This window comes from Dreissena polymorpha, chromosome 10 (assembly GCF_020536995.1).
Source record: "Dreissena polymorpha isolate Duluth1 chromosome 10, UMN_Dpol_1.0, whole genome shotgun sequence".
Lineage (NCBI taxonomy): Eukaryota > Metazoa > Mollusca > Bivalvia > Myida > Dreissenidae > Dreissena > Dreissena polymorpha.
The window spans coordinates 65706185-65728379 of NC_068364.1; the positions used below are offsets into that span (position 1 = coordinate 65706185).

General features: G+C 34.7%; 2 protein-coding genes across 9 annotated transcripts in view; one reads left to right on the top strand and one right to left on the bottom strand.

Moving 5' to 3' along the window:
• LOC127848640 (receptor-binding cancer antigen expressed on SiSo cells-like) overlaps nucleotides 1-22195 on the top strand; it is a 360763-nt gene that overhangs the window by 262202 nt on the left and 76366 nt on the right. The window lies entirely within an intron of this gene.
• Nucleotides 1-22195, bottom strand: part of LOC127848625 (uncharacterized protein CXorf38 homolog) — a 73478-nt gene that overhangs the window by 30852 nt on the left and 20431 nt on the right. For 5 of the 7 annotated variants that reach the window (XR_008034605.1, XR_008034604.1, XR_008034606.1 and 2 more), the window contains exons 2-4: nucleotides 6439-7026; nucleotides 2319-2477; nucleotides 1808-1988 (exon numbers count right to left, since the gene is read on the bottom strand). Coding sequence is in view for 4 of the 7 variants with exons in the window: in XM_052381194.1 (XP_052237154.1) it covers nucleotides 1808-1988; nucleotides 2319-2477; nucleotides 6439-7026 (928 nt within the window). In the remaining 3 variants the exon portion in view is untranslated. Of the gene's footprint in view, nucleotides 1-1807; nucleotides 1989-2318; nucleotides 2478-6438; nucleotides 7027-12079; nucleotides 12270-16749; nucleotides 16861-22195 lie in introns of those variants that run through there. The other 2 variants (XM_052381196.1, XM_052381195.1) reach the window with 2 other exon arrangements.

Consider the following 22195-nt stretch of genomic DNA (forward strand, 5'->3'; position numbering starts at 1 on the left):
CTATATTCTAGGCACGATTACGATAAAATCATTCATCCCTAACCATCAGGCGCTTTTTGCAAAAAAAAGTTTTGTGGGGTAGGTGTGGTTATATTTTTATGCATCTGAAAATGTTGAAACACGTGATTCTCAATTGCATTTCAGTTTCTTCATTTTAGGTGGGTTGATACACCAGGAAAATTAATTTAAAAATCAATTAAGTCTCGTATACAATTTCAGGAGCGCAACATCGCAATCGGCATGTTGCAGACCACCTTCCCCACATGCTGAAGCATCCGATCGTCACGGATGAATGATTTCGTCGTTTGCTTGTACATATAGTAGTCAAATGATCACATATACAATTTTAAATCAAAATATTTACTCATTTCTGAGATATTTAAGTTTGAAAAATGCTGCGTTCAAAAAGTGATCGAGTGTAGTTCAGCGCGCTTTATAATTCCAATTTAATTTCAATTACATTATCACATGTTGTAACACTTTTTCTGTTTAGTCATCATTGTCCTAGTAACTAGAGATACATGGTCACTGGCGAAATACATTGTGGACAACAATGACGTACATTCGACCATATCTGGCGGTCAAAATAGTGTTAATTATACACGAACTGCTTATAAAACAGCTTATATAAACAGATTAAATAAGCCTAAATAGTAAGAAATAATTTAACGACCAGAAAGTGATGGACATTGTTATAACCCGTTTATAGTTATATTTTTTATGGTGATGAGTTTATGTCAAAGTGATGGATAAGGCTGTTTACTTCTTAAAACAAGTGGGTCGACGCCAAGGTTACCATTTTTGTATAAAACGGACCGTGTTAGAACCTCTAGTCTGAGCCACTGTAGATAGAAAATCGCACAATATACTTCCCAATTTCTGGCTTCACGGGAAAGTGCTTTAGACGGACATTTGTTTTTCTGGACGGATTATATTTGTGTTGGAGTATCTCGTTTATTTCTTATCTTCATTCTTGTTGCAATTTCTTAATAAGAGTTATATACAATTGCAATACAACTAGGAATAATATACAATATATATACGAACATTTAATCAAGAATTAAAGTTGATATATGCTAGAAAAAGACTAGTTGCCTTATTTTGCAAACTGATGAGTAGTTTACGAACCTGGAACATTTAAGTCAAAACAAAAAATTACACAACGCGACTTAAACGAACTTTGAGAACCAATAGATTACATAAGGGCAGAAGTGCCACAATGTGAGATTTTACACATAACATTGATTAAAACAACAATATAAAAATTTTAATTTGTTATGTTTGATATTATATTGTTGATCAATTTCAAATAAATTTACTTAGATTATTAGACATGTGTTGAATTAATCTGAATACACATTCAACGAAATCCGTTCCAAAATTAACAAGCTATATTGATTCATATGCGTATTGCGTTAGAAACGTCTCCAAGTTTACTCGAATGACCATAGCCTAAAGTGTATCATTATTATACATCTTTTTTACTAATAAAGGAATACCATAATTAACTTCATCTTTTCATTTCATTTTCGAGACTTGATTTTCGCTTAGTTTCATTAAAAAAATATTTGAAATAAATTTATTTGGAAGTTACTTAAGGTCAACAAATCAATAATTTTAAAACATTAACTGCACAGGAAAATTTAAATTGAGTGTCTCCAATTCCATTATACACATACAGTTTGTTCCAAAATATGAGTTGTATGTGACTGATACTGATATGTGATTTTAAGTGCAATATAAAGTCAGATATACCTTCACAGGATTGTTCGTAGTCTCTTTCAGGATCAAGTGCAATTTTACTTACGTCTTTCAGTGTGTTCATCAAGTTCTCGTTTACATTTGTCCGTGTGTATCCGTATCTCGGCAAGAGTCCTGGCAAGAGTCCTCTCAGCTATAGTTTTAAGTGTAACCTTAAGTTTCTCATCAACAGCATGTAGTAAATTAATCATTTCCTGGGTAGTTATCTTCAATCCGTCGTTTTGCAGCTGTTTAAGAAATATGGCATCTTCCGTTCGTTTCCATTTAAGAACTATATCATCAATCGAATATATAGTGTTTTTGTATAAAACTTTAATAATTTGCTAAGAGATGATAATATATAAGCTCCCCATATAACATCAACATCATATAAATGATCAGCTGTGTCTCGGCTGAGCGAAGGAAGCTTATTTGACATAAAACACATGTTTGTAAAATAATGCAGGTCGACTCGTTTGGTGTCGCTTTCATAACACATGAATGTAGAAGTTAAAACCCCTTTGTGGGTGATATCAAAGCATACATCATTACGATAACGGTTTAGAAATAGATATCACCTTTGCTAATTTCTTTACAGCTTCCTGTGATGCGACGTCTTGTGCTAGACACGTTGGGTCAGACAGCAGGTTAGTCAGTGTTGTGAAGATGTCCTGGAGATCTGCGTCTGTGAGTTTACACTGGGACGAGTGACGGACAATCCTGCCAATGTCACGTGCCTGAAAAAATTTGGCATTCCTCGTATGTTATGAAGTATTGTCTGATGCTCGTCCGATAACCTTTTGATGCAAGGTATTACATGCAATTCTTTCTAAGGTGTTTGTTGTTTTGAAACGTCATAAGAAATAAATCGATTCCAAAAGACAGTATGCGGGCTAACATCATGTGCATATTTACGTTTTATATGTATCAAACATTGAATCAAATATACACAAAATGTTGCTTTTATAGATTCTTACATGAACATTCCATTCATTAATTCGAGTGATCCACACTTTTGTCTGCATGCGTATGGGTTATTAGTATCATTACTCGGATACATTTAATAATAGAATATGATGTGCTTTGGGTGTATCATATATGAAAGCTACTTAACCACTTACAAATAGTTTGTAAACAACGTTTACAGTTGCTTTCCCTCTATGCAACAGTTTCGATGGCCTGTGATATATGAATAGCAGTTATGTTTTGTATGGTTATGTTCGACTATGATAATCACGTGACCCTTTAGCCTTACCAATATTAGGACACAGACGTTATCTGGAATGCATTGTCATAATGAAGGCTTTCGGAAGGAAATGCCTCTGACATATGACGTACCATGTGATACCAGTTATTTAATTTTGAAGAAATAATCCGTTGAGACTACCCTTGTTTGATTACGGTATGTTGATGACAATTATAAAGACACAAGCTGAAGAAAAGTTTGCTTAGTATTTCTAAGATTATGATTGTCATTTAAAAAAAACGGTTGTGTTCCTTTTATGTTATTATGTTAAGTTAAAAGTGAATTGGGTGTTCATTAGTATATCAACGTTTGGAACAACAAAGAATACGCCCTAATAGGTTGGCGTTAAGAATATAATTGCAGTAGCAAATTATTGGTTGATATTTAGGCTTTCGTGGTACGTCATCCGTGCACGACTATACGGTGACACTGTAAAAACTATAATAATTATCATTATTAAATTGGTCTAAACAAATAATTTTTACATACCTGCGATAACATTTATCATTCGGCCTAAATGTTTTTTTACTATTATATTATTTCAATGTTTCAGTTAAAACATTTCGAATACAGCTGAAAGTAAAACCACTCCACTGCCAAACGACACAACATATTATTAAACGTTTTCTAGGTTGTATAGTTAACATCTTATACAACTGTACTTGTAGTGGTCCCTAAAAAGTAAAACTTTTCTCTAGCGTTTGCAAATCTGAATGGCAAAGGGCTGGCAAAACTAGAAGAAGTTATACATTTCGCACAAAATGCACCAGGTTGATCTATGCAGTAATTCATATGCTTGTGCAAGATGCTTATCAATCTCTTGCACGACGGTTACATTACATTCGCCTCTGTGTTGGGCTCAGAACGGACTATTGTTATGAAAGCGTCTCATTCATGTCATGATCATTCCAAGCGTTCATCATTGAGGTTACAGTATACTAAACAATATTTTGCACGACGGTTACATTGCATTCACTGCATTAAAGAAAAGCATCTCATACCATGATATCTTATATCAGTCTTAATTCATTATTATAAAATTGATATGTTTTTTTTTTATGTTAAGAAACCAACATACATTCACACGTCGAAGCAATTCCTAACGTCACCCAATAAAAATTATGTTGAATTGTTTACATTTGTGAAGTGCGTGGAATGATTCCATCTGCGTAAATGGGGAATAAAATAGTTCCAAAGAGTTGCATTAAAATCGCAAGTTTTTGCACGATTTGTCGTTAATTTAAAAGTCATATTTCTTAATTAAATGCATGCGATCTTAAATATCCACTCAAATATACATTGAATGCGTTTGTTCGGTTTTGCCTATTTGATAGGCAAAATGGCATGCTTAGCCTTACGCAGAGGTGTATGTGAGAGCAAAGAACGACAACTCTGCGTGGAGATTGGATGCTTATGCGGATAATGCAGCCAGTCTAATATGCGGGGAGGTTTCATATAAGAATTTCGCAGGTAGCTTATATTTCGCGGAATTTTGTTCACCCACCCAATAACTCGTATTTGTTTTGATAAATTTACACGAAACTCACACAATTCTCAGCGTAAAGCTAATTCGCGGAAATACAATGAAACTCAGAATAATCACAAACATGTTATTAAGTTTTAGGCACATTGCATTTCAATAAAACATACAAAAAAGCAACTAAAACATTTCAAAACCTCTCATTACATGAAACGGTACCACTTTGTTTAATCAAACATAGCAGTTTTAAGCATCTGCGAGATTTTAAATATTAGCATTATTTGATTGCAAGCGAACAACTACAATTGCATATTGAATGACAAAGTTACATTCCGGACGGGCTTTGTATGACCAAAGTTGACCTTGAAACTATAATGTGTGAGCTTTTCCTGTCAGCTAAGGAGAGTAATGTTTCAAGCTGTGGTATGGTAAATGTTGAACATTGACCTCTTTGTATGACCTTTAAAGGATACTGCTGTTACACGCGATACGTTTTCATATAATGGTTTACATATGTGCTAAGCTAGTTAACAATTCATACATATGCGGTAAAAGTATGGACGACACCGGAACGTTACAGGCGCAACGTTACCTTAGAATTCTAAGTATGGTTTTGAGATGTTTGTTAAATGCGTCGTCATCTAATAATGTGCTTCCATTTTAAAATGAAGGTATTTTAAAATCTACCAATTTATTGTACAATTATTGCTTATATATAGAATGTTGACTGATATATTGGCAGAAAGTGAAACTGATAACAAGAGGACCTCATGGTCTTTGGTAGTTTACCTTCGACATAGAGACAATAAAATTTCATGTTCATATTTTCTTATAGGTGTGTTATGCATCTAGCTTCATTTTAAGTTTTACTTCTCTGTATGGCAAACGTTTGATATGGTCTAAGGCAGTAGTTGAACAAATTTAAATTTGAATGTTACACCATAAAATAAAACACATGATATCAAGGATGGAGCCAAGTTTAACCTCCACGTAGATTGGTTTGAGTTATTGTATTAGAGGATCAATGTATGATGTCGCCCAACAAGTATTAAACAAATAACCCTGGCTGTTTCAGAGAATAATGTGTTTAAAGTTATTTAAGCAATTATAAATCATGTGATCAAAGGGGCCTGATTAGTTTTGACTCCATTGGAATGGTAAAAAGAACTTAGAAGAAGAAAACTATACAATATTACATACATTGTGTTTAGAAAAGATTTGAGTTCCCATTTAAAATCTAGTATGGCACCAACTATGAAAGAGAGTATCATAATGATTATTGCTTAACGTTTAAGAGGATCTATTAACACAAACAAAAATGTAATGGTGTTGTTCTAGGTCAATTACACATTTTGTTTATCTAATTGATATCTGTAGACGATTTTCCAATATACGGTTTATCAAACATGCTTAAATATCACTTTGTGTCTAAACTCTTATTTTAATTTGCTGAAATACTCCTGCTTAATTTACTCGTTTTACCATGCACATGACCTACTTCCGTATGGCGAATCAATGTATATTAATATGTTCTGTATTAGAGAGACAGTATACATCAGCCAGCTAGATGGGTCGTGCTTATTTATGTTAGTTGCATTACTCCTGCCCTGTACTTGGGTCATGGATATATTCGTTAGTTTAAAGAATTGTGTTGATTAGACTTTTTTACGGGGTATAAAAGCTTCGTATTAAATGGAAAACTACATCTCAATGAAAACTTTGTCCAGTTGTGTGCGTATTTATTTCATCGAATTACTCTACATTTGTCTGGGTTAAGTTTTATTAAGATTTAACAAGGGGTTAAATATGAGAGATCATTACAAAAAGAAGTAAACGCACACATTTCTCGCATGCACTGACGTACGCAGAACATCACGGCATCCTAAAAGCTCCCTGTGATTAAAATGTGCTCAGGTGAGCTAATACGAATCTTGAATGGGCAGATTGGGGTAATACATGATAAAACGTTTACCTTTGTCAGAAGACATGGAGGACTGTTCTTTCCTGCAGCTATGGGGAACGAAAACTTGGTGTCGAAGTGTTCGCAGTTCATCATAAAATTGACTATTCCGTTAAAGTCTGTATCTTGCACTGAACTCTTTCCAGAATATCCGTCCGGAGGTAAAAACGCCTTGGCAATTTGCCAAGGCGTTGATGCCCATTGGGTCGCCGTGGTATTCTTCCATGAAGGATTCACATATTTGTGTTGTTTTACAATTTCGTTAAGAACTTTATTACAAACAAAACTAGGACACAGTCGTGGTTGTTTTGCCGGGGTATCATGCATACGCGTACATGGAGTATTTGCGCCTCTGTTATTGCATATTCTTTGTGTAGGGCATGGCAGCAAGTTTGCTGTGTTACAGATATTGCACGCAACTGGCACCGGAACACTTGACAAAACAGTCTTGTATATATTAGTGTGTACAGTTCTTGCCTCGTTTTCTGCGAACTGTTCTAAGCCAGACTTTGCAATATCTACTGCCAGCCATGCCTTCAGCCAGTTCGTCCTTTCTTTGTCAGTGAAAACATCTGCCAGACTCGCCATAAAGCTGAAAGTCTACAAATCAGAAGGAACCATGAGTTTGATATCGGATTCATTGTTGATACTAGTACTTCTACTACTACTACTACTACTACTACTGCTACTACTACTACTACAACTACTACTACTACTACTACTACTACTGCTTCAACTAATACTGCTGCTGCTGGTGCTGCTACAACTACTACTACTACTACTACTACTACTACTACTACTACCACTACTACTACTACTTCCACTACTATTACAACTACTACTATTACTACTACTTCTACTACTACTACTATTGCTACTACCACTACTACTACTACTACTACTACTACTACTACTTCTACTACTACTACTACTACTACTACTCCTACTACTACTACTACTACTACTACTACTACTACTACTACTACTACTACTACTACTACTACTACTATTACTACTACTACTATAACTACTACTGCTGCTACTACGATTACTACTTCCACTACTTATACTACTACTACTACTACTACTACTACTTACTACTACTACTACTACTACTACTACTACTACTACTACTACTACTACTACTACTACTACTACTACTACTACTACTACTACTACTACTACGTGTTGGTAGTTTTTATGATAAAAAATTAGTGGGATATCTAGTTCAAGTAAGATTTGAATGTTCACAACGCTTTAAAACATTTATGATTATTTAACACATATACGTGTCATCGAGAACACCTTTAACAAACTCAAATAAAACCAAACCACAACAACTGGATATAAGATTTACTGACAATTCTTAATCACCAGTAGTTAAATTCTTCGTAAGAAATCTCAGATAATATTGATCAGTGCAGGAAATTGTTCTCGATTATTTGTTGAATGCAAATATGCAAATATAATACACATGTAAGCAGAAAATCAACTTTAAGTTTACTATATAAACAGATAAACATCCCTTCGTCAACATGTCTGGTCATAAATTACTACAACATCGAGTGATGTAAGAAGACATCTACCGGGATGAAATGAAGACTTGTTTCGTGACGAAAACTGATCATAAACTGCTTCTTGTTAACCAAAGTACGAAAAACAGTTTTAGGAGTTTAAATGCTATATCGGCTATCGTCTTACCGAAAATTAAGCTCGATTTTGGGAAGTGTACAACCGATAAAATTCCTTGGTTACGAAAAATATCTCGTGTTATTGAAATAATTTAATACGACTTTGTCTACTGATATGTAGCTAACATTTTGCGATTTTAGATGCTGTATTAAGATGACGTCGTTGAAGATCGGTAATAGCCAATTTAGTATTTTTTAAGAATTTACAAGTAATAAATTCACTATTGAAAAATATCGTTCATATAATTGTGTATAAATGGTACTTGGGAAATTAAACCTGTTTACTTCCCATCTATCGATTACTGTTGCAGGCACTTGCTTTGATATAAATTATTAGCTTGCTTATATTATATGTATATAAACTAACCTATTATTCAAAAATAATTTACAATTATGTGTGCATAATGTCGCATATGACCAAATTGTCATTTAAATCGACATGCATATAAGGCATGTAATCGCATACAAAGTTAATACATGCTCTTTAAATACAAAAGAAAACGGAATTGGTAAACGTGTTGATATATGTAATTATATGCAAAAATGAAAAAAAAAAACAATCACGATGTATTTAAACATAGTGTGTCAACTCAACTCACTAAATATTTATCAAGATCATATTGTTTAATAATGTTAAAGAAAACAGCAACCTTTAAAATAAAGTAGTAAAACATGTATAAGCATATCAACAAGTTAACAAACCTGCGCACACAATACTCCTTTATGAATACATTGCAATCTCTACCCGTCCGCCTACCACTACTGAAAATAACGCAATCGATATCGGTTCACTCCATGTGAGCATTTATTGATTGTGCTCTGCAGGTCTTAAATCTACCTACACGTGGTATGAAGTGCTTTATAAATTAGCAGTAGACTGTGACAAGCCTATTTTAAAAAAGCAATTAAACTACTTTGAGGAAGATTGTATATATGCGATAAGTTTAACTACTTTATAGAGGTATATAGGTCGCTTAACATAATAATTATTTAATTATGTTGCGAGTTGTTTGAGTGTCATCGCAGTTGTCGTGTGACTACAGTTCCGATGTTTGATTTTGGTTTACAAAAAAATATATTGTAAGCTTTTAATAAAAAGTTATTTAAACTTTAAATGCCTACATGTGCGTATTAATTAAACATGTATGGTCGTAGTTTGGCTTCAATGGACTTTGTCATAAAAAAGATGGAAACTTTAAACGTCAAACTATGACACCAAATCCACAGGTACGATGCCATGTCCACCTATGTTAAACGCGATATAATAACGTTACGATTCAACAGTTGTTTATAAAAAAGTTTGCATCTACTGCATCCGGATCAATAGTGGGACGTGCTAATCTGTAAGCTGTTTCGATTTATATCTGTGAGCAGTAATTTGTCATGATTTCGAGTTGATAAATGTGCGTACACAATAATAAACACTCAGTTGTTGGTGTTTTACACGACGTTATAAAGTGTTATATTTTAAACTGAAAATTACTCAGTATAAGTTTTTCCAAGAATGCATAAGGCAATTACTATATCTGATGCGTGTATACTCAATATAAAGTCAAAAAGTTTAATTCATGTTTAATATGGTCAGACTGTCAATATGTGCATGTGTGTCAAATAAATCATCGCATTATATTTTGATTACAAAATAGCTACAAAAGCCATTGCCAATCGCATAAAACTTTTCTTAAATCATGTAATCAGTACAAACCAAACCGGATTCATCAAAGGGAGTCGGCGAGAATGTAATACTTTTGCAAGACATTATTGAGCAAATTGACTAAAACTAACGAAACCGGCCTATTTTTTCTGATTTTAATAAAACCTTCGAATGTCTTGATCATGAATGTATGTACAAATGCCTGCGCTATTGCGGTTTTTATGAACAAACTTTACAGTGGGTTATGTTATTCTATAAAGATGCAACATCGTGTGTTACAAATAATGAACATTTTTCGGAGTTTTTCTGTATAAAAAGAGGGGTCAGATAAGGATGTCCTAATCGCCTTACCTTTTTATTATTTGCATTGAATTGATGTCGATAGACATAGAACTGTTCACAGAAGTAAAAGGAATAAAAATAAATAATGTAGAACTAAAATAGTCACTTTTTGCTGATGACGCCTCTTTCATATTAGACGGTTCTCTTATATCGTTTGAAACATTAATACAAACCATAGAAGCATTTGCAGCAATATCCGGACTAACATTAAATAGACATAAATGTAAAATCCTTAAAAAGCAATTCGTTGATATATTCGAGTTATTTCAATATTTGGTGAAATGCATTTAGACTTGTCTGGCATTGTTTATCCTTTTTGTTTTAAACTTTTAAAAACAATCGTACGTTGAACCGAACAGCAAACAAACCAGATGACGTGGCCTTATATTTTACGTTTGTTATTCAAAGTTATTGGACTCCGATGCTTTATTGTTAACTGCGGATAAATCTTTACTAAACAAAATACGAATCAAACACCAAGATAATTAGATACCAGGAAATTGCGTTTCGTGTTAGTTTCGACAAATGCAATAAAGTGGCCAAAACAGGAACCAATTTAGACAGGTATTTTTAGTATGCCACGTTTACCATTTTTTTCGACAGTTTATAATATATTTGAAAATGGTGAATATCCATATCAGCGAATGGTGTATTGAAGCTATAATCTAGAGGGTATATTTTGGTTGGCACAAGATGAACAATTTTCAATATACAGAACTTAAGCACTTTGACGCCTGAGTTAAAACCTGTAGTTATTCATGAGCCAAATACTGACCCAATACAATCACATTAAGATAGCATAACAACATCGCATTATCAAGATGATGTGCTTGAGACTGTTTTCAAATGACTGACTATCAATATCACTAATGTAAACATGTGTAAAGCGACATTGGGCTCATCATAACGTGCGACTGTGGTTTATATCTTAAAAGTTTAGCTCGATTACATAGAAATACATCGACTTCGGTCTTTATAAACATTATCGGGTCAGTTTCATGAGTAGGGCCAGTACTTGGTGTCCAAGATCCTGGGATCGCTTCCGGAATTAGTTCATAACCAGTACCTAACGGTCGCAAGACTTACCCCTTATCTATCACACCGCTAAGATCTCTTAAACTCAAACTCTAACCATGATATTTTAGTGTCAGGATTGTAAGTTAAGACAGTAATTTATGTCTGAATAAAATATTGAAAAATAAGTATAATTGACAGTCAACGCACATCAAACCTTATTTGTTATGCTTTACCGCGACGTTTATGGCTGATCTAGAAGCCTCCACTAGCAAAATATACGTTCTGGCTATTTCGACATAACACATTTACTAACTTCAACGTCCGACAAATGCGATCACACATGCTTACATATGAATTGTTCACAGTTAAAGTGGTACAAATGACGATTTTCAAATAATAGTCATAGATTTAAAAGAAAAGTGCATATTATGTTAAAACAAATAAAAAGCACTCCCGACAAGGACAAACTTAAAAAAGATAAATATTATTTAATAGAAGATCATCATTCGATATCGATAAAATAATAAACCGTTTTAAACGCCTATCCTCGATACTTTTGAAAATACTTAGAGTTCTAGCATAGCGTTACAGTTTCGATATAAACTATTAAAGCTGGCTTTGCACAGTTGCGGCACGCTAACTTCTGATTCCAGCGGTCTCAGGTAATGCAATATTTGTATTCAACTTTTTTTCTTGCAAATATAATTACTAAGACTATTCAAAAACATTAATTATTCCCTTACAAAAACATTTAATTACATTTTTAAAAATACGGAATCTATGAGCATGTCCCTTTAACAGTTTTAACAGTCACGAAAACAAATCTTATATAGATAGTTGGCGGCCAATATAAGCAGCATTGCAGTATCCGCGATGTACATAATGTTGATTTAAACAATAATATGCATGACATTTGTTAAACTCGTCTTAATAATAAACTACAACTTACTTGAAAATAGTTGCATAAAAAACGAACAGCAAGCTGACATGTGTATTCCGATGTCGACTGCCAAATGATTCAATGCGCAGTAGTTCGATAGATTTAAATATTCGTGTTTAACCCAACGAAGCGACAATAGGTTGCACAACTTTTTTTGCACAACTTTGCCTGGTGCCCGGCTCGTACTAAGACTGTAGGCCTGAAACAAACCACAATTATTTCAGAAGTTAGGGTTTATTTGCAGTATTGCATTTGACAAAACAGGCGGCAATCAAGAAATCTCAAAGCAGATGGGCGGTTAATGCTAAAGAACGATGCATATTTGCAACGGGCGAGTAGCCATGTATTTCGCGCAAAAATATCCAGTTGGAAGGTCGGATAGGTTCCTGTGTTGCGAATTATGTTTGTTTTGCAAACACAAGAGCCTCGCTCTGAGAACAAAGGGTTTAATGCATGTGCGCAAAGTGTCAACCCAGATTAACCTGTGTAATCTGCAAAGACTAATCAAGGACAGCACTGAAGATCGAGCGACCTGTGAGGACCAGCCGTGCGCGGCCGCTTTATACAAGGCAAGTTGCGATTCCAACTAAACCGATCCGTGCTTAGACTTTGCTATGGCAGTGGAGTTCCCGTTTTACGATCGTGCTCAACCCGTGATCACCCGTACTAAAGGCGCGATAAGGCCGATACTTGCCGTGGTATCTTGCCTAATTTTTCCCCGCGTTAAAACACGAGCGAACCTATTTCTAATCTAACGCGCGGCTGGTTAGCCGTAGTTAGGCATTGTTTCAACAGTGGAACAGCCGTTGACGGCCAGACCAAGTACAAAGCACGTCAAAGCGCAGCCAAGCCAACATTGACCAGAAATTACCACTAACGACGACGTCCACCATTTTTTGCACGTGCTCTGTGTGACCTGGCCTTTAGATTGGATTAACACCTGTCAATGAGACCCTTGTTCGGTAAGATATGTTGGTACACAACGCTTGAAATTTGTTAGCGATACGTGCGTATTTTAAAACTTCAAACAGGAAAGACGACATAAACGTCCATATATGTACTTAAACAATGCGAACATGTTTGATGTATTACTTCTTTACGTGTCACTCGAACATTAAGAAGCAATATACTGATCAGTATGTTTAGTGTCTATCTATACTAACTTTTTCAATGATTTCCGTTGATAACAAGTTTTGTTGAGTGTTTTTAAAAATACATTATATAATATTTGGTATAATCAAAAATAATTATAATTGCAAGAAAAAGGTTAAATGAAATAAAAAATTCCTTCCCGGGATATATACGCCTTTTTGCAAATCATCGATGCAAAATAAATCCGCAATCGCTCTATTATTTAACAGATTATTATTTAATATCATACATTCCGATCAGATAATTTTATCATTTTCATTAGTAAGTGGTTTATGTATTCAACCTGTTCTATGTTTGTATTTTAAATTTCCATTTTGCCCAAGCGTGAACATATATGACTTTAACAGTGTTGACGACGGCAAAAACACTAACGTGTATTTGTTATACTGCAATTAAACAAAATGAACATGAACAATGTTAACAAAATCAACATACAAACACAATTATTCACTTAAGTATAAATTATTCAATACTTTATTCAACCATAAAGAGCTTTCAACTTTTGCTGTATAATAATAAAAACATTCCGAAATACTTACAATAAAAGTACATATGTTTAAATTTAAAGCAAGAGGGCCTAACGGCCATAGGTCGCTTACAAGAGACCCGAAGGAACTAAACTATTCTGAAAAGGTGGAATTTAAAAGGATTAAAGTTGTTTATGGAACATTGATATTCAATTTATATGCATGTTATTGTGACAAACTTTTGATAATTGAAAATAAATCCAATACAGAATGTAAATGTACATATTGAAACCTTAGATTAATTTATAAACGATAACTCAGCCAGTACCTGGTTGTCTCTCCAGCAGATAGGCTGTTGAAAGAAGATTCAATATTGTATTAGTGAATTATTGTGGTGTATTTGTTTTATAAAATAAACCGGGTTATTTTGTTGAAGTTTCGAACTTTTTCGTCTCTTAGCATATACGTACGGCATGTAAACAAATAAGCTGACAACGACGAAATTATTCAGGAACGGTAAAAATAATAGTCTATTCCACTTCCTTTTCTCTCCAGCGCTGCAGAAACTTGTTGCAATTTTGAAAGTTATTGTTTAAAAACCCACCCACCACACCCTGTTTGCTAGGAATTATATATATATATATATATATATATATATATATATATATATATATATATATATATATATATATAATGTCTCACACGAAATGTCTTTAAACCAAGAAATTGGATTTGACATTTAACCTAAGGTGTCATTTTTACCTTTATATAATTGAAGACGACGAAACTAATCGTTTGCATGACTTTTAGGAGTCAAGATAATTTTCAACCACTACTTAGGTGACTTACTAGTTTGTCCAATTAGATAAACATAACTCATACACAAATTATTTCGGCTTTATACATAGAAATATTCAAGTTAACTTATAATCAACTATCTTGATTAATGAAAAAGCAACATTTTTTAGTTTTAAGAAAATGTACTGACTACTTTGATGTGCAAATATTGATAATTGTTAACAACACTCAGTAATAATTTCAATACAGATGTGTGTGCTATGTTAGTATAACATATAAATAGATAATTAATTGATTTATTTTTGCTAAAAGTTTTACAGGACTCAACTGTGCGCTGTTAGTTAAAATTCACTTTATATTGCGTGTATAAATTCAGAAATCGGTAAAATAGTGCAAAACATTTGTAAACTTCTATACCGTCAGACGTCAAATTTTGTAACCGATTTTCCAGCCCGAATATCAATTTTTATTTGTATAATGTGCTATGTATAAAGTCTCTAGCCAAAAACAGTAACGGTATTTACTTACTTTATTATCCCCGTTTCTCGTAAAATTAAGAGGATCCCGTTTCATTATTTTTTTAACATAAACCTCGATCTTGATCCCATTTTTACCTACATGATTCTAAATAGACGGTTTTGATACAAAGTATCTCTATATAATGTTTAAGTACAAGATACAACAACTTAACCTGTGGATATATCTAACATGGACGTTTTGTAAGTGTAAAACATTTAATCTATCATCTATCTATCGGTATTGAACCGGCCAAGTTAGTCAAGTAGAATGTCTGATTTTACTTCTACTTTGAGCGTGGAAAACAACGTGCATTGCATTACTTGTGTTCAAGCTAACTTGAATACATTTTTCATAAGTTAACTTAAGTTAACAAGTATTGATACGGCAAAATGAGCATAGAGTAATACGGATAAGCTTTAGGCATGTTTTGTGCTCAATTTTCCGGTATGTGCGCATGGTATTCATAGAACTTAAATGCATGCATACATATATTGCAATTGTTGAATTACATAAAACTTTCATGGTTGAAAATATTTTTTCCGTTTTCATAAGCAGATGTGTTGCTAGAGGTAGAGCGTATGTGTAACATCAGAAGGCCTTACGTCATTGGGTTGCTGCCTGAGCGAAACAACGCTTACGTTACAAGTAACATGGGTAAAAGATGGAGACTTATTCTTGGGTAAATATTGTATGCACGGTTATCAGACTTGCTGCGAACAAAGGTTAATCAAGCTAATAAAAAGCGTGGCATAAATGTGTTCGTTTATTTTGCTATTTTTTTATTATTGAGAGTGAGCGTGATTCAGGTCTGTGTAACTCTCGACTGTCAAGTTTGATTTAAATAAATTTAAAAAAATGCTTGCAATAACATGTATCAAACGCGTAATTGATTTATATTTCGGATATGACTCTTACAGTTTGCATATTAAAACAAATTCAAGTAGATGTATACATAGTATTTTCAGTGTCATAATTATTAGACGTTTACATAGTATTTTCAGTGTCATAATAATTTAATTAACGCTTTAACATGGATGGGATCTTTATCTATTATGAATGAATATAAGTAAATACAAACCCAACATAAAGTACAAACGAATAAACCTAAAAGCTTTAAAGTATTTTTGTGGACTAAGTGCTAGGTTAGCCATGTCTTTATACAAAGTAAAACCTGCAATGCTTTGTATTGATCGTTCCTTGGCGCTGATTCAAGTTAAGTATTTGTTTAAACTGTTTGACATGGGCCACATTTATGCGCATGCCTAAGCATACTATAAGATATGATTGAATCGAAGCGTGGTGCAATTTGTGAAAACCATGTAAATACCCAACTCATGTGAATTTGATAAAAGTTACAATCGTCAAAAATGATAATAAACCATAAACGATACAGAAATACGAAAATATTGATCAACAAACGTGCACAAACGCGATTATCGCTAAAATGAAGGTCAATAACTTTACGTGCAAGGCCCGGTTTTCAATTCTAAGCGCGGATATATCTCATTAAACAGACAACTAATGTACTGAAATAACACATACAGTGAAGACAACATTCACATATTACAGCGAAACATAAAAAGTATGGTACTGGTGTGTTAATCGTTAAGACATTATCAAGATCAATAGGTGAGTTACCATATAGCAAAGCCCATTACACACATCTACCCGGCTATATTGTACAATTTAAAGCAAATAATTATACCATCTACAACAAATATCAAACAATAACAATATACTTACAAAGTAAGATTAATTAGAGTATTCATTAATTCATATCCTTTATTCTAAATGTAAATATGATGAGCTCGACCTCCTCAAACACGGATTTCAATACAAATGCGCAGTTTGCAGACGCTCAAGTGCAAAAAACCAACCCAATCAGGTGACACAGCCACGCCAACAGACAGCCCGTTATTGGTTAGTCAGACTGCATTACGCTATTAAATAACATTGATTCAATGGGTAAACAGCGTGTCGAGGAGAGAAAAGGAAACTGTTGTATCTGCTTACTGTCTTAAAATTGTGTACAACATTGTACTGTTCAACGTCCGTGTTACAATCTAATCGGCACGATAATAAATTGCGGATAAAATCTTAAAGTCGATATTGATAAACACATCTCATTCTTTGGTAGTATAGTTTCCGACATAACAATCAAATATTAACAATGCTTGTTCTATTTTGTTTATTCATCTAGTTTAACAAGTATACAATAAAATTTAAAGTGCCTGAATCTGTCATATAATTGAAAGGTATAATTTAGAATTATTGTCCACAAGCGAATATTAAATACACGGAATGATGTGTTGTCATAAAGCGGGTATTGAATGTATAGGCGCCATGTAAGTTAAGAGTTGATAGTGAATATTTACGTTTAATAATGTCATGTACACGTTGGTATAAACACGTTATCATATGGTCACTGTGCAACCGTTTATTTATCTTCCACGCAATAAGGTCACCATGTGTTACATGTACAGGAGGGCGCCTCGCTGATAGACTGAGACCTAATATAGGGTCAGCTCAGATAACGGATAGACAGGTCCGTGTGGTAGAATACTCCACAGAGACCGTTGACTCCGACCTCGCACAGCAGTTACGCCTATTAATTAAAATGGGCATAACTTTTTATTAGAGCAAACAGTAATTTGTCGAACCAAGTTAATATCTTAAATGATGTAAATTCCGTTGACAAACACACTTGAATTTGCATAGGTTTGCATAATGGATCGAATTTATTGTTCGCTTCACTGCGCACGACAGTACTGTAACATTATACTAAATAATCGAGCTATGTAGCTGTACTCTCTAAATAAATCAACATATTTTACTCGTAGGTAAGTTTTACACTTTCGACAGTTGTTCTGGTTATATATTCTTAAGATATTGAAAGGGGAAATCGTAGTTGTTATCGTCTTCATCACGTTAAATAGGAGGCTATAGTAAAACATTGAGCTCAAACAGATTACATTCCACTGGAACACGGCCGTAAAAAAGAAAGTGCACAAACAGTCGATTTTAATTTGTGTTAAGTTCTTTCTTTCAAATTACATGACATATCCGTTTTATTGTTAAATATGTATATTCAGCCTATTTTTAGAAAAGATGTGCTTATGGGAGTCTGTGTGTGCATTTATTTTCGCTTGAAGTTGTCGCTTTTAAATTGAATAATGTAAGGTAAATAAGGTAAATATTTAATATATTGTGACCTTAACTGTACGAAGCGGTTGCCTCCCCTGATGGTTTACGGTAAATCATACGAAGTTTAAACCTTACCTATTGCCCTATCTTAAGATTGTATTTAATTATAACCAATATATGTGGCGTTCTAATGTTTTCGTAGACATCAATGGTAGAGCCTCAAAATAACCTAATTGCTATGGATCGGAATGTCGCGTGCAAGCGGCGGGACTCCCTGAAATTACACGTTTTGTGTAAAACGACACGTTTAGAAACGTATTACGGGTAAGACGTAGAGGTCAGTAACAAAAGGGCCAAAGAAACACATGAATTGCAAAGGGATCAAACAGAACATGGCTATGTTTAAAAAGAATCAATCAAGACCATACTTTATTTTAAATCGCACAAACATAACAAAGAAGACCATAGGAGCAGTGGTCAAATGGTAGGACGATCGAGAGGTTCCTGGTTCGAATCCCGCACTGACCACTGGAATTTCCTGAGCAAGAAATTTATCCCACTTTGACTGTTTCGCTTTGCACAACTTAATACCGACTTGCACTATTTGATTAGGTTGTGCGTCATAATACCGACATGGACCTTATGATTATGTTGAATAACACAACATCGTGATCGACTCAATTTATATGTTGTTCAACACAGCACCGACATGGCCCCGATGATAATGTTGTACAACCTATTTCCGAAATGAATTAAAATGACGAGAATGTCGTTTAGCACATTAATAGGCTTTTGCTCTATGCTTATGTTGTGACACTCAACATCGACACTCTGATAATATTGCACGAAACAACAGAGTCATAGACTCTATGTAAAAGTTGCACAACATAACTCCGACATGATCACGGTTGCAAAGCACAACACCGACATGACTGTATGTTAATGTTGTGAAAGATACCACGCGAGTTGATATTAGCATGTATACTAAGATAATGTTTGCTTACCACATGACGCATTTTGTCTGCATGAACATGAGCATGTGGGAATGTTGCATAACACATTATAAGGCTTGAACTATATGCTAATGTTGTACAACTCAACATCGTCACTTTGATAATGTTACACAACGCACCAGAGGAATGGTCTAAACGTTGAAATTTAACAAAGTAACACGGACATGATTACTCTCTAAATGTTATACTATACAACACCGACATGATCACTCTCTAAATAGTGTACAATACAACACCGACATAATCACTCTCTAAATGTTGTACAATACAAACCGACATGATCACTCTCTAAATGTTGTACAATACAACACCGACATGATCACTCTTGAAATGTTGTACAATACAAACCGACATGATCACTCTCTAAATGTTGTACAATACAACACCGACATGATCACTCTTGAAATGTTGTACAATACAAACCGACATAATCAATCTCTAAATGTTGTACAATACAACACCGACATGGTCACTCTCTTAATGTTGTACAATACAACACCGACATGGACACTCTTTAAATGTTGAACAATACAACGCCGACATGGATCCTCTCTAAATGTTGTACAATACAACGCCGACATGGACAATCTCTAAATGTTGTACAATACAACACCGACATGATCACTCTCTAATTGTTGTACAATACAACACCGATATGGACATAATTCTGACTAACATAACATCAACATGGGCAATCTTATTATGCTGAACAATCATCGTTATGGACTCTTTGACAATAATACTGGACACAAAAACGACATAGACACTGTGATATTCTGCGCAACAAATATCGTTACGGAAACTGTGATAATACTGTTCACCACAAAATTTGTTTCTACTTTTTTCTTATTTTTTCCACCATTTATTTCCAGCTGAAATCTTGTTTTTGTTGTTTGGCTTGTTTTTGTTGTTTGGCATGTACCTCTGCTACCAAGTTAGGGCGGCGTCAGCGGTGGTCCGGGATGGCCTCTACATCTCGCTCACCATCATGCTCGAGTTTGCAGCATCCTTGGCGTTCTATGTTTTACGATGAGTTTGCAACATCCTTGGCGATTTATGTTGTACGGTGAATTTGCAGCATCCTTGGCGTTTTATGTTGTACGGCGTATTTGCAGCATCTATGCCGTTTTATGTTGCAAGACGAGTTTGCAGCGTCCTTGGCATTTTATGTTGTACGGTGAGATTGAGCATAATAAGCGTCTTATGTTGTTCAATTAGTTTGCAGCATCTTTGGCGTGTTATGTTGTACGTTGAGTTTGAAGCATTCTTGACGTTTTATGTTGTACGTTGAGTTTGAAGCATTCTTGACGTTTTATGTTGTACGGTGAGTTTGCAGCATACTTCACATTTAATGTTTTATGATGAGTTTGCAGAATCCTTGGCGAGTTATGTTGTACGATGAGTAGCAAAGCATATTAGGGCTTTTTATGTTGTACGGTGGGTTGCATATTCAAATGATTGTTATGCATTTTTTTGTACAGAGGTAACTGAAAGTCTTGAAAGGTGTCTTATGTAGAACTGAGGTTACTGGGCCGCGCTTGTAAGGCGTATTATGTTGTACGGAAGGTAGGTAGCCACGCTGGAATGGCGTATTATGTTGTACGTTAGTTATTGGAAATTATGGATGTAATAAAACTAAACCGATAATTGGTGTGAGAATACCTCACAAGACAGTGGGTGTCATAAAATCTGGGAGAGATAATGAGTTTCATAAAATCGAACGTACGATTTAAACGAGAAACCCGAATGTCATAAAACTGAACGAAAGAGGGCATTTCACAAAACTTAACTGAAGAGTGATTAAACCAAATGGGAGAGTGAGTGCCCTTGAATTAAACGGGAACATGGGCACAATTTAATCAAATGGGATAATGAGTGCAATTTAACTACACGAAGAGTGTGTTACATTTAGCTGAACGGGAGAGTGAGTGCCATTGAACTGAACTAAAGAGTGAGTTCCATTGTACTGAGCTGGAGAGGCTGTGTCATACAAATAAACGGAACAGTGGGTACCATTGAACTGAACGAGAGAGTGAGTGTCATCGAACTGAACGAGAGAGTGAGTGTCATCGAACTGAACGAGAGAGTGAATGCCATTGAACTGAACGAGAGAGTGAATGCCATTGAACTGAACGAAAGAGAAAGTGCCATTGAATTGAACTCGAAAATGAGTTTCATGGAACTGAACTGGAGAGGTTGTGTCATACACATGAACGGGAGAGAGAGTGCAATTGAACTGAACGGGAGTGTGGTTGTCATGAAACTAAGCATTACAAAGATAAACCATTTTAAGATTTTTAATAACCACAATAATTGATTGTTTTACATAATAATTGACAAACGACAAAGCAAGAAATCGCGTAAAATATACATATTTCTAAAAATGAATCTGGTATATGCGTCATGATGTTCTATTTCCCATAATCCGTCAAATCTTCATCATGAGATAGAACTAAGTTAATAAATCGGTTTTAAAAGAAACGTTACACTTACAACAAACGCCAGAGATAATTTTTGCATGTGTTTTTCTTCGCAACTTTGGTACGCCCATAGGCCTCTGGACGACATAAACATTCGCAACAGAGCTTACTCAACGTCAGACGTCCCCGATAATATGGCACCGGAAGCTATGAAATTAACGTTGGCATCTCGTCTAACGGCGACGTCGACGTTGGTGACGTCAGTTAAGCGGATGTGGATCCGGAAGAACACGGCTGAGCTGGGTCGGACGTCTATAATCGGACCGCTGCCGACATAACAGCCAGAGGGCCATTATGCGGCTAGGGCCGATTACAGACGTCCGACAAAGCTCTGCAGTGTGTTTTCGTTTATATTGCATATCACAAAATATTGTGCCTTCACTTAAATCTATTGGCAAAACCAGCTTTCCGTACTGTTATTTTCATGCAACTAATAACGAATTTGATAACGTATGGCGGAACACAACGGTTTAAGCTTAACTATGTTAATTTAACTGGCAGCAATTCGGACGTTGTGGAACATTTATATAAGCCCGCAGGATACAAATAACG